The sequence below is a fragment of the Budorcas taxicolor genome, chromosome 3 (genome assembly GCF_023091745.1).
Source record: "Budorcas taxicolor isolate Tak-1 chromosome 3, Takin1.1, whole genome shotgun sequence".
Classification (NCBI taxonomy): domain Eukaryota; kingdom Metazoa; phylum Chordata; class Mammalia; order Artiodactyla; family Bovidae; genus Budorcas; species Budorcas taxicolor.
This window is the reverse complement of record NC_068912.1, coordinates 85,789,675-85,805,449: the sequence shown is the minus strand read 5'-3', so window position 1 is coordinate 85,805,449 and position 15,775 is coordinate 85,789,675. Positions and strand designations below refer to the sequence as shown.

Genomic DNA, 15,775 nt, shown 5'->3' with positions numbered 1-15,775 from the left:
GGTGGCCAAAGTATTGGAGTTTCAGCTTTAGCATCAGTCCTTCCAATGAACACCCAGGACTGATCTCCTTTAGGATGGACTGGTTGGATCTCCTTGCAGTCCAAGGGACTCTCAAGAGTCTTCTCCAACACCACACTTCAAAAGCATAAATTCTTCGGCGCTCAGCTTTCTTCACAGTCCAACTCTCACATCCATATATGACCTCTGGAAAAACCATAGCCTTGACTAGATGGACCTTTGTTGAGATAAAATGTATTTGGAAAAATTTTTAGCGTTCAAAAATTTAAGAACAGATTTTAAAGTATAGTAATTACTAGTGCTTTCTTTTTGACCAACAATTCCTTTTATTTTCCCTTCTGGACATATGGTAAAATGATACTTCCTGGTTGTTTTGTGGTTGAGTAGGGTGATGATCAGTTCTGGCCAGTGAGTTGAGAGCAGAAGTGACTTGCACTACTTCTGGGCTGAGGATTAAACTGCTAACATGAATGTCCCCCCACCCCCCGGCCCAGATATCTCTTTATCCCCTCTGCCATCACATCCACTAATACTCCAGAGTGGTTGCTTCATCAGCCTGGATTTGGAGCTAAGATGATGATGTTACTGAGAAGAGCCTAGGTAGGACTCATTATGAAAAATAAGCTTTCGTTTTTTTAAGCCACTGAGACTTTGGGGCTCTTTGTTACAACAGCATGACCTAGCCTCTACCTTCTCTCTCTGCCTCACAAGTCTCATATATTTATTATATATACTATATACTTATATTTAGATATATTCAAAAGATAAAGTCAGATTACTTGGGGGCAAGGCTTTATTTACCTAAGTGAAAAACTTAAGACTTTCTTTTTTTTACATAGGAAAAGACTAAAAGAATGTCATCCATTTCCATTGGTTGACTGGATGATTATTCTAGGGACTCTGATGGGCAGACAACTCCAGGGTAGTGGGGGTGGGTAGCAGTGGGGAAGGGAAACCAGATAAGGTCCTGATAGAAACTGGGACTCAGGCTGGAGAATTGACTTGAACTGAAGATTCATAAAGGTTGCACTAATAGGTTGACATTGTATTGCTAAATACTTTTCATAAATATACAACTAATTCTATTTTTGCAGGTTAGGAGTGGGTAGGAGATAGAACCTACTAAATATTAAACATGAGGCCAGGTAATTTGCATTTATTATATTACTAAATCTTCACATTAGCCCTATGAGATTGGTTTTGGCCTGATTTTCCATCAACACATGCTCATTTATGATTTTTCCATTGCTATTGTTTCTTCCTATTTTAGGATATTGTCTTCTCACTCCAAGAATTCTGTTACACTTGGACTATGCTGTGTATTCACTTATAGTGTGAACTTAGGAAGTGCAATGCTCAGAAAAAGAACCCTGGCCTTATCTTTGGGGAACCTTTATCTCTGCCCTGGGTCTGCCATTAATTCTCTCAGTTTCCTGAGCAAGTTCTTGATCTTCTGGGTTTCAGTTTCCTAATTAGTAAAATGATGGTAATAAGCCATATTTCAAAGATGCCTCCCATCTCTAAATCTCTAGGAACTGTCATGATACATCTTTATCAATTTCTCCATTCTAACCTCAAAGCTTATAGACTGAGCAGCTTGTAAACAGACCTGTTGCCTGTAACTATTCCAATGGTGTTAAGAGCAGACAATGAAAGTTGGGACAGGAAACCTTTTAAAGAGAAATTAAACAGGGCTAACCCCCCTGGTGGAACATGGTGGTATGGTCTTGCATGCTAGGCTTCAGCATTATGTGAAGCAAGAACTTCCAGATATCCAAGCTGGGTTTAGAAAAGGAAGAGGAACTAGAGATCAAATTGCCAAAATTCACTGGATTATAGAGAAAGCAAGGAAATTTCAGAAAAAAACATCTATCTCTGTTTCATCAACTACGCTAAAGCCTTTGACTCTGTGGATCATGACAAACTGTGGAGAGAGAGCTCTTAGAGAGATGGGAATACCAGACCATCTTACCTGTCTCCTGAGAAACCTGTATGTGGGTCAAGAAGTTAGAACCCTGCATGGAACAACTGTTTCAAGATCAAGAAAGGAGTATGACAGGGCTGTCTGCTGTCACCCTGTTTGTTTAACCTATATGCTGAGCACATCATGAGAAATGCCAGACTGGATGAGTTACAAGATGGAATCAAGATAGGCAGGGGAAACATCAACAATCTCAGATATGCAGATAATACCACTCTTATGGCAGAAAGCAAAGAGGAACTAAAGAGCCTCTGGATGAGGGTGAAGGAGAAGAGTGAAAGAGCTAGCTTAAGACTAAATATTAGGGGGAAAAAAAAACCCCACTAAAATTATGGCATCCAGCCCCATTATTGCATGGCAAATAGAAGGGGAAAAAGTGGAAGTTGTGACAGATTTTCTCTTCTTGGGCTCCCAAATCACTGCAGACAGTGACTGAAGCCATGAAATCAGAATATGATTGCTTTCTGACAGGAAAATGATGACACACCTAGACAGTGTGCTGAAAAGCAGAGACGCTACTCTGCCGACAAAGGTCCATATACTCCAGGCTATGAGCTTCCCAGTGGTTGTGTGCGGTTGTGAGAGCTGGACCATAAAGAAGGCAGAATGCCAAAGAATTGATGCCTTTGAACTGTGGTGTTGAGTTCCTGAAAGTCCCTTGGACAGCAAGGTGATCAAACCAATCAATCTTAAGGGAGTTCAACCCTGAATTTTCACTGGAAGGACTGATGTTGAAGCTGAAGCTCCAGTATCATGATCATCTGATGTGAACAGATGACTCATTGGAAAAGTCCCTGATGCTGGGCAAGATTGAGGGCAGAAGGAGAAGCGGATGAGATGGCTGGACTGCATTACTGATGCAATGAACATGAACTTGGGCCAACTCCGGGAGATGGTGGGGGAGAGGGAGGCCTGGTGTGCTGCAGTCCATGGGGTCACAAAGAGTCGGACATGACTGGGCAACTGAGCAACAACAACAACAACAACAAAGCAGCTAAATCTATCTCCTATTTGGGTCTTATCTGACTAGAGATTTCTACATGTGACTATAAATAGGCTTTGTATCTTAGGGGTCAATGGCAAAGGTTATTTTCAAGAAAGAAACTTACCTTTTGATTCTGTCACTCTGGTGGGTACAGGTCAAATAAACAAAGGGAACTCATACTGAAAGTAGCAAGATGGTCCTACCATTTCAGGAGAGGTCCCCCTAGAAAATCTCTGGCAAAGGATCTTGACTGTTGGCAACTGCAGAGGGACTTCAAGCCTTAAGAAGAGGTGGCTCAGCTGAGAGTGGAGAAGAAATCCTGAAGAGACAGGATCCAGTATCTTCAGCTCTTTCTGAAGTTTGTCTAATAAGCCAGAACTCAAAGGAAGAGACTTGAGTTCTCTTCTGACCAGGGCAAGAAGGAAAGTGTCTTCTCTTGTTGTTCCACTTGGTCTCCGGCCAATATCCTGAAACGACAACAAACAATGGCAACAACGGCAACAAATTAACAGGGCTCTAAACCAAAGTGACTGAAGACCAGTGCAAGGAAGCAGAAGAGTACTTGAGTTGGTATTAGAGCCTCCACACTCAGGCCTTGTCCCGAATAGGAAGAATACTTATACTTGGAAGTAAGCATTCAATCTGGATGTATTCATTAGCTTATAATGTCTCAAGATCTTTTCCTTCAGGTGAAGAAAAGAAGCAAATCATTTCAGAGTACATACTCTGATAGAAGGTTCCTTAAGGTATATCATTTGTCTTTTACAAAATACTTTTTTATTATATGAGAATTTAGAATGATAAATCTTAAAGACTGGGATCTGGGAGGAGGAAGAGGGAAGGAAGATGCAATGGTCAGGTAGAACATTTGAGGTTTGCCTGTGGGCTCCCAGGGAAGCTGATGAGACATATCAGGTGTGGTACCCAACCAGTCTATCTTAGACCATCAGGTGTGGTACCCACCAGTCTATCTTAGACCATCTTATTATTGTTCCACATCTAAATACACAGTCGACAAATAATACCCCTTCATCTACAATAGAAAACAGCTCAACAACTCCTACGATACACACCTTGGGTTGGTCAGAGCTGCTCCTTGCCATTTGTTCTAAGGACCAGTCTCTAAAGTTTCTCCTGGGGAGGCCATGGATATAGGACAGGGACTGGTCTCCAGTTGGTTGAGAGATACAGCAGACATTTGGCTGGTTGGAAACCTTAAAGAAGCAAAGATAAATGGTAGTAAGGATCAGAAGGGATGGGGAAGAGAAAGAGAAAAAAAAAAAGGAAAATATGAGTGAGCCAACCAATTCTTAAAACATATTCCCATTCAAAAGACTTCAAGCCCCGTGGTCACTGAGTCATTTAATCCTCCAAGAAGAAAGCTTATCTCAACATTAATTTCAGCATTATGCAGTTGACACAAGTTTGATAAATAAATGGGTAGTTAGACACATTTTCATTTGTGCATGATGAAAGGTGTCTGTGACAAAGAAAAAGTAAGCCTGCAAACACGTCTTTCATATGCAAACCAATCAACCCTAAATCCATATCTCTAACCACCTCCCTTATCTAACTCACATACCAACTCAATATTTCCCCTGTCCCAAATGAACCTAGGTCCACATATCAGACTGGGGATAGCCCCTCGACCCAAAGCCCACTCACTGGAGTTGCTCAAACCAGCCAGTTCTAATCTGTTTACCCTGCCCTCATTACCCTTCCCATGGAAACCCCAGTAAAGGCTGTGGCCCGTGCTTTTCCCTTACTCTTCTGCCTCCTGATTGACCTTGGTGCTTCCACATGTGGCCCTGCACAGTGTGGCATACCCGCTTTCCCTGGGAAATGTAAGTCACAAGTTCTTTCAAAGGCAGTTGTCTCTTTATCTGTTACCTCACCATACCTGATTAAAAGGAAATCCTGGGTACAAATTTAACCACATGGCAATATTTAATATCAGGTCATTGAAAGGAGACATTATGAGAGGGATTCACTGAAAACTGAGTGTCCATACCCATTTGATAGTTTATATTGAATAACCTATCAGTATAAATAGCAACCTGGAGGGTTTATAGTGATTAAACATTTTAAAGAAAAATCAAAAGGCTCTCTAGAGTGGGCTGAGTGAGCAGGAGTGGCAGACTTCTAGAACAGGCAGTTGTGGAGGAAAAGCAAGACAAAACAAGCAAAGTGGCTTTGAAAGGAAAGTACTACCAATCAACTGTGATAATTATTAAAATTAAAGCACTAACACTTTCACTCTCATGCTGCCAGATGCAAAAAGCACACTTTAATTTTATTTTTGAAACTGTGCTACTGAGTTTGCCGCTAGTCACAGATTCTGTTTTATTTTCTGAGAGAAAGCAGAGCCGATACTTCTGAGAAACGGTGTAAACAGCATATATGTATTTTTTAAAATGTATAAGGAGAGAATTTCAGAGACAAAAGATCCTAGGGCTGGCAGTGAGAAGAGCCAGGCTCTGTCTGTGAGATCTTGAAACATCATTTAAGTTCTCTGGGCCTCTTATTATTCATTTGTGAAATGAGAGTTTGTATTTGCTGATTTATAAGATATCTTACTATTGCTTCCCTTAACATTTTCAGCTTTACTTACCTCCTCCTAATGTTATCTTCGAGTTTACCTGTAATTTAGAACAGAGTTTCACACTTGCCTGTCCTTAACCCACGTTTACTTTTGTTTTAGAGCAAATTCAGCCAGTGCAGACTGCCTGCTACATCCCAGACAGGAAAGCTTATTTTTTTGTCTATATGTAAAGAATAAGAATCTAGGAGCTCTGATTGGCTTACTTCTTTCACTTCTTTCGCTTAGTCAAGGCGGTAATGAGCGTCTCTGTACCAGGCAGCTGTGGCTGCCACCTGGTCAGCCGGAATCCTACACTCGGCACACAGAACCAATTAGTCAGGCCCCACACTTCCCATGAGGTCTTGCTGTGTTTGCTCGGTGGGTGTTAGCCCTGCTGAGCCTCCCTTAAGAAACCTCTTGAATCCTGGGAGGGGAGGGACAAATTGTCTCCTTCTGGCACTGCAGAGCTAGTAAAGAATCCAGACCATGGAGGTCCAAGAACACCTTACCCAGTAAACACTCTGCCTGTTACAGTGGCTAATGCAGACATTGTATCCCAAATGGGTAGAAAGAGGGTCAAACAAACTTTCATTTATAAGAGAAAAGCTAGAAATGACTTAAATGCCCATCAATAGGGATTACATGAGACATGTTATATCCATAGAAATGAATGAATATAGTTTGGGGATTAAGGCCCTAGAATCTGGACCTCAGCTGTGGCTCTGCCACTTCTCAGCTTTATGACCTGGGCAAAGACTTGATTTCTTTGTTTTTCAGTTCCTTCGTCTATGATCTGAAGATAATGAAAGTTCCTACCTCACTGAGTGCTTGGGAGTAGTAAGTTAGTTAATATATGTAAAGAGCTTTGAATAGTGCCTCTGGGTATGTGTTAGTCACTCAGTCGTGTCTGACTCTTTGTGACCCCATGGACTGTAGCCCACTCCTCTGTCCATGGAATTCTCCAAGCAAGAATACTGGAGTGGGTTGCCATTCCCTTCTCCAGGGGATCTTCTTGACCCAGGAATTGAACTTGGATCTTCTGCACTGAGGGCAGATTCCTTACTGTCTCAGTCACCAGGGAAGCTAGAATAGTGCCTGGCACATAGCAAATTCTATCTAAGTGTTACTTCTGAGTATGACTCTCACAGGGACATTAAACATAATGCTTAGGATGAATTTTTTGAAGCTGGGGGAGAATTCTTGATATGAAGTGAATAGACCAGGATGACAAAGAACATATATGTGATGATTCATATTTGGTATCTATGCATGAAAAAAGATGAGAAAGAAATAAACTATTATTTTTCTTTGCATTTTATTTTTCTTATTTATATTCTTCCATTTTCCAAAATTTCTACATGACTATATAATACGTTATAGTTAGAAGGATCAATAAAAATTTTAGGAGAAAAATGCGAAGTCCCCAGTGTTTGAGACCTTGCAGATCATGGTCTGAGGTCCATTGGTGAACTGGTAGCCACTCCATATTGTAATTTTTGCAGAGTTCTAATGAATAAAAGATCACAAATCCACAGGCTTTTATATTCTCATGACTGAAAACTAGTGAGCATCTGAGTGATTTAGAAAGGGCTATTAAAATCATAAACTAATGATAGTTATGTTAGCGTTTACTGCAGACTTTAATTCAGTATTCTACTAAAATATCCGACTGTCACTTCATTCTTGGCGGGGCTGCAAAACTCCTCCTCTATATATTTGTTTAATTGCAATTTCAGCAATTTTTTGAAATGGTACTTTGTTACCAATGAATCATTAGTTGGTCTTAATTGAGTCCAGTTTTCTATTGCTGCTACTCTTGCTTTTTAATTACAAATTAATAATCATTTAGAGTCATCATTTTCAAGTTAATCTGTTGTGGATTGTTTGGTTGATTCTTAGCAGAGGACAGTGATAATGTATCAACACTTCTATCAATATAGTTTAGGGCTGATAATTTTTTGATATCTAGGCATTGTTTCATTGGATTTTGAAAATAAATTATCTTTTCCTAAAACGTTAAAGCAGACATACCCTCCTCCTCTAACACACCCCAAATTTGCACAAGTGATGATGCATCACTGTATAACTATCGTTTAGTGACAGAGTAGGTTGACCAATTCAGTTAGCAGTCAGTGAAGATGCAATATACAGAATGACCTCAAAATTCATTTTCAGTTTTAAAAAATGATTTTGATTCTATTTGATTAATTACCATTAGGACAAGCATTTGTTGATGTGAGTCTGTTTCCAACCCAACTGAATTTCCTAGCCAATTACCAAGAAAAGTTGAGGAATTTGTTACTCACTTTGCCATCCAGAAATCTACAACTGAATGTTCCTGTTAGGAGTTTCCCATTGTCCTCTCGTTTCTGGTTGTTCTCTTGGTGCTTGCTCTTTTTCACATCATCTGGGTCATGATTGATTTGATGATCTGTGGGATCAATCGGAGCTGGTGGGTCTCCACCGATCTGCTTTGCATCACCGGTCACTGATTTCTGGAGCACTGTTTGAGTTTCTGCCTTCAAGTTCTGGTTCTCCTTGCTGCAAAGAAACAAGTTTTGTACTTTGTTACTCAGGGCACACTCCACCTGCACTAAACTGGCATAAGAAAAGGCAGGTGTTAGTCTGGTGGTGGGAATATTGGTAACTAGCATGACTGAATGAAGAAGTAAACGTTAGTTATTTGTCTAGGGATCATTTGCCACAGAGAAACCATGTTATTTTCTCAGGCTTTACAGCTTCCTTACAATCTATCCATCTGCTCTAACAGCCTTACTGTAAGAAATGGCAGTTTCAAAGATGAACCCTAAAGGTTATTACTTATCTTTCTTCCTTAAACGTCTAACAGGTATTTTCAGTGTTTACAACTAGAAAAAGAAGAAAGTCAAGGCATTTTGCCAGCTCCAGTTCTGCTCTGTGTCTCTCCTTAATTGTCTCGCCGTAAGGCTTCTTTTTCTCTCAGTAGTCCTCCATTTAATTTTAATATTAAATAGAGGGGAAAAATTGTAGGAATGACTCAAAGAAATTTATATAAAAACAAAAAATCTACAAATTATGCAACTTTGCTTAATAACTAAAAGATATGCTGCTGCTGCTGCTGCAAAGTCGCTTCAGTGATGTCTGACTCTGTGCAACCCCATAGACAGCAGCCCACCAGGCTCCCCCGTCCCTGGGATTCTCCAGGCAAGAACACTGGAGTGGGTTGCCGTTTCCTTCTCCAATGCATGAAAGTGAAAATTCAAAGTGAAATCACTCAGTCATGTCCGACTCTTGGCGACCCCATGGACTGCAGCCCACCAGGCTCCTCCGTTCATGGAATTTTCCAGGCAAGAGTACTGGAGTGGGGTGCCATTGCCTTCTCCGACTGAAAGACATAAGTCACAGCAATTACATGGTATTGTTTTAAATATAGAAAACTCCTTTGGAAATAAAGAATACAAATGCTCATGGTCACATAAATAAATAGAATTCTTATAGTGGGTGACCAGACTAAACATATTAAAGAGTCAAGAAGCTAAAATTTTTGACCTAGTAAATAAATTTTTAATAATTTATTTTAGTAAAAAATGTAGAAAAAGAGAAATTTTAAACTATTTATTAATAGATGGATGTGTTGAGTGTTTCACTTTATGTTCCTATGAGATAATGTATGGGGCTATTAAAATAGTTACAAATAATTTTAATGAAAAAATGTCTTATTATACAAATAAATGAAAAATATAATTATCTCAACTATATAAACTCATGTATAAACACATGTGTCTCTGTGTGAGAGTGCATAATATATGTAGAAGGAAATATGTCAGAAGTAAACAGTAAGTGCCTCCTAACAGCAGTCAGGATATCACATGATACTACGTGTAGTGCGTTATTGTCAGTCATTCAGTCATGTTCAACTCTTTGTGACCCCGGACCGTAGTCCACCAGGCTCCTCTGTCCATGGAGGTCTCCAGGCAAGAACACTGGAATAGGTAGCCATTCCCTTCTCCAGGGGATTTTTTTGACCCAGGGATCGAACCAGCATCTCCTGCATTGGCAGGTGGATTCTTTACCACTGAACTTCTTGGGAAGCCCACATTATACTATATTATATACTATACTATACACCATATTATACTATAGAATAAAACTATGAGGAAATATTTTTTATTATCAAGAAAAATAAAAATTTAAAAATAGCTATGCATTATGCCTAGAAGGTTGTATAAATTTTAGCTGTTATTATTGATGCAGTGGAAAGGACCCATTTTAAAGCATGTCATGTAATCTGAGCGTAAAACAACTGCTACAACACTTGTTGATTTGACGAAGGCCAAGATTGGCATATGTACATTTTTTACATTACCTCTCTCACTCCTGGCAGCATGAGACGCAAAGGAGGCTTAGGAAAGAGCTGAGCGGAACACCTATGTTTACAGAGTGAAGAGCCCTGAAAGGAGACTTGGAAGAAATTCTAAGTGAGGCAGAAGAAAAACTAGAAGAGTGCGGTCTTAGCAACAAAGTGAAGAGAATGTTTCCAGAGAGCTGGCATAATCAGCACCTCACATGCTGTTGAGAAAAGTGAGTTCTAAAAAGTGTCCACTGAGTTTAGCCCTAAGGACGTCATCAGGAAACCTGACGGGAGGAATTCCCTGAGGCAATAGGGGCGGATGCTAGACTGAAGTGGGCTGACAAAAGAGGAGGGATCAGAAACTAAACACAGGAAGTGAAGAACGTGGCTTCAGGAGAGGAGAGAAATGGGGTGACTGGAGTACAATGCTGGTTTCGGATAGGGCTTGTTATTGTCATGTTTGTCTCCAAAATATACAAATAGCTCATACAACTCGACAACAACAAAAATAAATAAGCCAATCAAAAAATGGGTAGAGGACCTTAATAGATATTCCTCCAAAGAAGACATATGATAGTCAAATAGGCACATGAAAAGATGTTCAACCTTGCTCTTTATTAGAGAAATGCAAATCAAAACTACAATGAGATACCACCTCACACCCATGAGAATGGTCATCATTAAAAAATAATATCAAATAACAAATGCTGGAGAGGGTGAGTAGAAAAGGGAAACCTCTTACACTGCTTGTGGGGATGCAAACTGGTACAGTCCCTATGGAAAACATTGTGGAGGCCTCTTAAAAAACTAAAAATAGAGTTACCACATGACCGAGCAATTCTACTCCCAGGCATGTACCTGGAGAGAACTGTAATTTAAGAATATACGTGCACCCCTAGTTTATAGCAGCAGTATTCATAATAGCCAAAACATGGAAACAAACCAGGTGTCCATTGACAGAGGAATGGATAAAGATGTGGCATATATACATATACTATGGAATCCTACTCAGACTTAAGAAAGAGTAAAATAATGCCATTTGTGACACGTGGATACAAGTAGAAATTATCGTAAGTGGAGTAAGTCAGGCAGAGAGAAACAAATACCATATGATATCACTTATATGAGGAATCTAAAATATGGCACAAATGAGCTTATCTACAAAACAGAAATAGACATAGAGGTCAGACTTATGGCTACTAGTGGGGAGGGGGGTAAAGGAGGGAAGGACTGGGAGTTTGGGATTAGCAGATGTAAACTATTATATATAGAAAGAATAAGCAACAAGATCCTACAATATAGCACAGAGAACTGTATTTAACATCCTGTGATAAACCATTATGGAAAAGAACAGAAAAGAATGGAAAAGACATTAAAAACATGTCTATATTATATAGCTGAGTCATTTCTCTAGACAGCAGAGATTGGTGCAACATTACAAATCAATTATACTCCAATAAAAAATAAAATTAAATAAATGAAACTAAAGACAGTAGGGACTTAAACACATTTAAATGAAGAGCCAACTGACCAAAGAAAAGGAGAGGATATCATTGATGACGTAAGATGAACCCTGGGAAAATGAGATGGAATGTCACTGAGAAGACAGAGATAGAAATGAAACCTCAGGGTCAGGTGGCAGGAAGATGGGTGAGGATGTAGGCAAATTTTAACATTTGGTGACAGGAGGCTGACCAAATTGCTGACTGCTTAAATTTTCTCTCTGACAAACAAGGTATGACTACCTGTTGGGTCTCAAGAAAGGAAACGTTGGGGTAGGAGGTCTGAATTTAAGGGCATATGGCTTGAAATAGGTGCTATAAAGATAGCTGATCAGACAAGGAAGGAGGGTTGGCTGGACACAATCGAGTGGTCACTCGAAGGCTGGAGGCCATGGATTTTGCAGCACCAGCTGGAGAGGATGCATGCTCCGCAGTCCTCGTGGAGATGCAAGGAAGGCAGACAGTGAGCTTCATCCAGGGCTGGAGATTTGTCAGATGGGTGTAGTTGGACGACAATAGAGCAAAATGGGAATGTTGGGGGAGTGTATATTTAATACATAGTTCTTCAATGAGAGAAGACATATAATATACACTCTCTGATCTTAAGAAATTTAATTTCATTTGGCTATCCAAAAAATAGGAATAATAAAGTTAACAACTGATATTAATGTGTTTCTAGAAGTCAGGATAGTGGTTCTTTGCAGGGAGGTATAAAGTTCAGAAGGGAACATCAGAGGTGTTTCTAGGAACGTGGTACCAATTCGTTTCTTGATCTGGATGTCTGTTTCAAGGCTATTTCATGTTTGTGAAAATTCAGTGAGTGAGTGGTATACTTATGATGTGTACTTTATGTATTATATAGGTATATTTCTACAAAGTGTTAAAGGAAATTGGCATAAGATTTACATAAATAATATGAAATATACCTAAGTGAACTAAAGTGAAAGTCACTCAGTTGTGCCCACCTCTTTGTGACTCCATGGACCATACAGTCCATGGAATTCTCTAGGCTAGAATCCTGGAGTGGGTAGCCTTTCCCTTCTCCAGGGGATCTTCCCAACCCAGGGATCGAACCCAGGTCTCCCACATTGCAGGCGGATTCTTTACCAGCTGAGCCATAAGGGAAGACCACAAGAAATATACCTAATTGGTATATAAATAAATGTCAATAGAATGTTACAAATAATCAGTGCTATTTGAAGTTCTTAAGAAAAATAAGTAATTATACTTTTCAGGGGTTTCAAAAATAATAGTATTACTGTGTAAGTATATGACAGCCACATTATAGCCATTTACAAACATTCATTTATTTAACCTTTAGATCAGCCCTATAGGTAGGTGCTCATATTATTCTCATTTTAGGATGAACAATTTAGGTTCAGAGGGTTTATATCATTGTCTGATTCTACCTGGCTTTGCAAAGTTACAGCCAGGATTTAAATCTAAATCTTCCTGGTTGCACCTTGATTGTTCCAGGTGCCAGTAGAGTCAGGAAAAAAGTCTGTGGAAGTTAGGGAGTATATCAGAAACAGAAATTAGAGAAGGCACCAAGCAGGAAGTGCAGGATTTAAAAGCAAAAATGGTAATGGGGCAAACAGTTAACTCTTCTGGATGAAGGCAAGGAGTGTTGAATCATTTTTTCTTTCATGACCTTTAAAATCCTTTTGTGGGCAGTCTTAGGATAAAATTGCCTGAGAACTATGAAATGTAACTGCCTGTCTGTTAAAACAGCCATAGTGTATGTAAAATTAAAAATAATCTGTTAAATCTGTTTAAAGTAAAAGCTGCTTTAAAAAAAACAACAACAGGCATAACACTTTCAATTTATCATGAAAAAGACTCCCCAGCTGAGAAATGGCATGTGTCTGCTGTTAGCACAATTTGTCAACACGCGTTGGTTGTTATGTTGTTCACAAACTCACGGTTCTTTCTTCTAGGCTTGTGTGCTATCTACCTGCACTGTTGAAAATAGAAATTTGCCATTTCAGAAAAAGGAAAAAAAAAATGCTATCAATACTATCTTGGAAACAAGACACTGCTAACTTCCTCATATGTACTTCTAACCTCAGCTGGTGCTCTCAGGGGCGCTGTGAAAAGTTTAGTGTCATCTGGGAACTACAGCAATTAGGGAGAATGACAGCATGGCTGGATGATACATAAATGAGGAGAAAATTGTCCAATTGTTCCCTTTCACGTTGGGCTTTTCCTGCAAACCAGTCTTTTATTAGAGCTCAGAGTCTCAGAATTAGACTTTAGTGCTACCCTCTATTAGAGCTCAGACTCTCAGGATTAGAAAGAAACATGGCAAGGGTATCTAGCAGCATCCTCTGCCCAAAGCAATGTACAGATCCTACACTGGCCCCACCTCCCCTGCAACTCCATCTCACCAGATCTCACATTTGATTTGGATTACACCCCTGCTGAGAACATCAAATCGCAAATGGAGGACCCAGGGGGCTCAGCAAAAAGGTCACCAGATGCCACGTTAAAGGTCTGCCAGCCTTGGCAGAGACTCAGTGCTGCCAGTTTCCAACTGAGTACCATCTAACAGGCCTCCAGCCCTCTGGAGGAGACAGCCCAGAGTGTGCCAACACAGTGAATGGGGATCTAATTTCAGTAAATGAAAGCATGTTCTTGTTTGGAAGTAATAACAGATAATCGTCACAACCAGACTTTTCTCTTTTAAAAAAACAACAACAAAATAAAAAATAAAATGCAACTGGGGAGGGGAGTGCAGCTGAAAATCTCACTAAACTTCATGGGGAAGCTGAAATGTAAAGCTAGTGCTGACTTAGAAGACGTTGTTGTAATGGAGTGTGAGGGTTTTTTTTGACTCTTTAACGCCATGGAGCCATAGTCTTCAGAAAGATTTTTAAAGTACATTAATTCCTGACCAATGCCCAAATCCTTTCTTCATCTTTTAATTATGCTAGCTAACATGCCCTAAATTCTTATTTCTATGTGTCAGCCACTGTGTATAAATTCACATACATTTTTCACGTTTTACTAATAATCCTGAAAGGTAGGTGTTATGGTCATCATTGTACAGATATGAAAACGAATCACCAGAGAAGTTAAGTAAATTGCTCATTGATAAACGGATGATAGGTAGAGACCTAGAACTCAGACCCAGGTCTGCATGCCTCCAAAGTGTGTACTCCTTCCTTCACATCTCTCCTCAATTTCACACCCATAATAAATAAACTGGCTACTGCTAAACAACAGAATGTTGATTCTCTTTTAAAACGTTAATAAAAATTTGTCCATTTCTTCCACGTTGTCCATTTTATTGGCATACAACTGCTGATAGTAGTCTCTTATGATCCTTTGTATTTCTGTGTTGTCTGTTGTGATCTCTCCATTTTCATTTCTAATTTTATTGATTTGATTTTTCTCTCTTTGTTTCCTGATGAGTCTGGCTAATGGTTTGTCAATTTTATTTATCCTTTCAAAGAACCAGCTTTTGGCTTTGTTGATTTTTGCTATGGTCTCTTTTGTTTCTTTTGCATGTATTTCTGCCCTAATTTTTAAGATTTCTTTCCTTCTACTAACTCTGGGGTTCTCCATTTCTCCCTTTTCTAGTTGCTTTAGGTGTAGAGTTAGGTTATTTATTTGACTTTTTTCTTGTTTCTTGAGGTATGCCTGTATTGCTATGAACTTTCCTCTTAGCACTGCTTTTATTGTGTCCCACAGGTTTTAGGTTGTTGTGTTTTCATTTTCATTTTTTCCTATGCATATTTTGATTTCTTTTTTGATTTCTTCTGTGATTTGTTGGTTATTCAGAAGTATGTTGTTCAGCCTCCATATGTTGGAATTTTTAATAGTTTTTCTCCTGTAATTGAGATCTAATCTTAATGCATTATGGTCAGAAAAGATGCTTGGAATGATTTCGATTTTTTTAAATTTATCAAGGCTAGATTTATGGCCCAGGATGTGATCTATCCTGGAGAAGGTTCCATGCGCACTTGAGAAAAAGGTGAAATTCATTGTTTTGGGGTGAAATGTCCTATAAATATCAATTAGGTCTGACTGGTCTATTGTATCATTTAAAGTTTGTGTTTCTTTGTCAATTTTCTGTTTAGTTGATCTGTCCATAGGTGTGAGTGGGGTATTAAGGTCTCCCACTATTATTGTGTTATTGTTAATTTCCCCTTTCATACTTGTTAGCATTTGTCTTACATGTTACGGTGCTCCAATGTTCATCGCAGCACTGTTTATAATAGCCAGGACATGGAAACAACCTAGATGTCCATCAGCAGATGAATGGATAAGAAAGCTGTGGTACATTTACACAATGGAGTATTACTCAGCCATTAAAAGAATACATTTGAATCAGTTCTAATGAGGTGGATGAAACTGGAGCCGATTATACAGAGTG

At 39.3% G+C, this 15,775-nt stretch overlaps 1 protein-coding gene across 1 annotated transcript in view; it reads right to left on the bottom strand.

Annotated features, from left to right (window-relative positions):
* The window catches only part of C3H1orf87 (chromosome 3 C1orf87 homolog), an 83,490-nt gene that overhangs the window by 51,772 nt on the left and 15,943 nt on the right, over positions 1–15,775 (bottom strand). Inside the window, 3 exon segments of the mRNA XM_052638165.1 lie at positions 3,188–3,451; positions 4,058–4,198; positions 7,872–8,106. Coding sequence (XP_052494125.1) covers positions 3,188–3,451; positions 4,058–4,198; positions 7,872–8,106 — 640 coding nt within the window.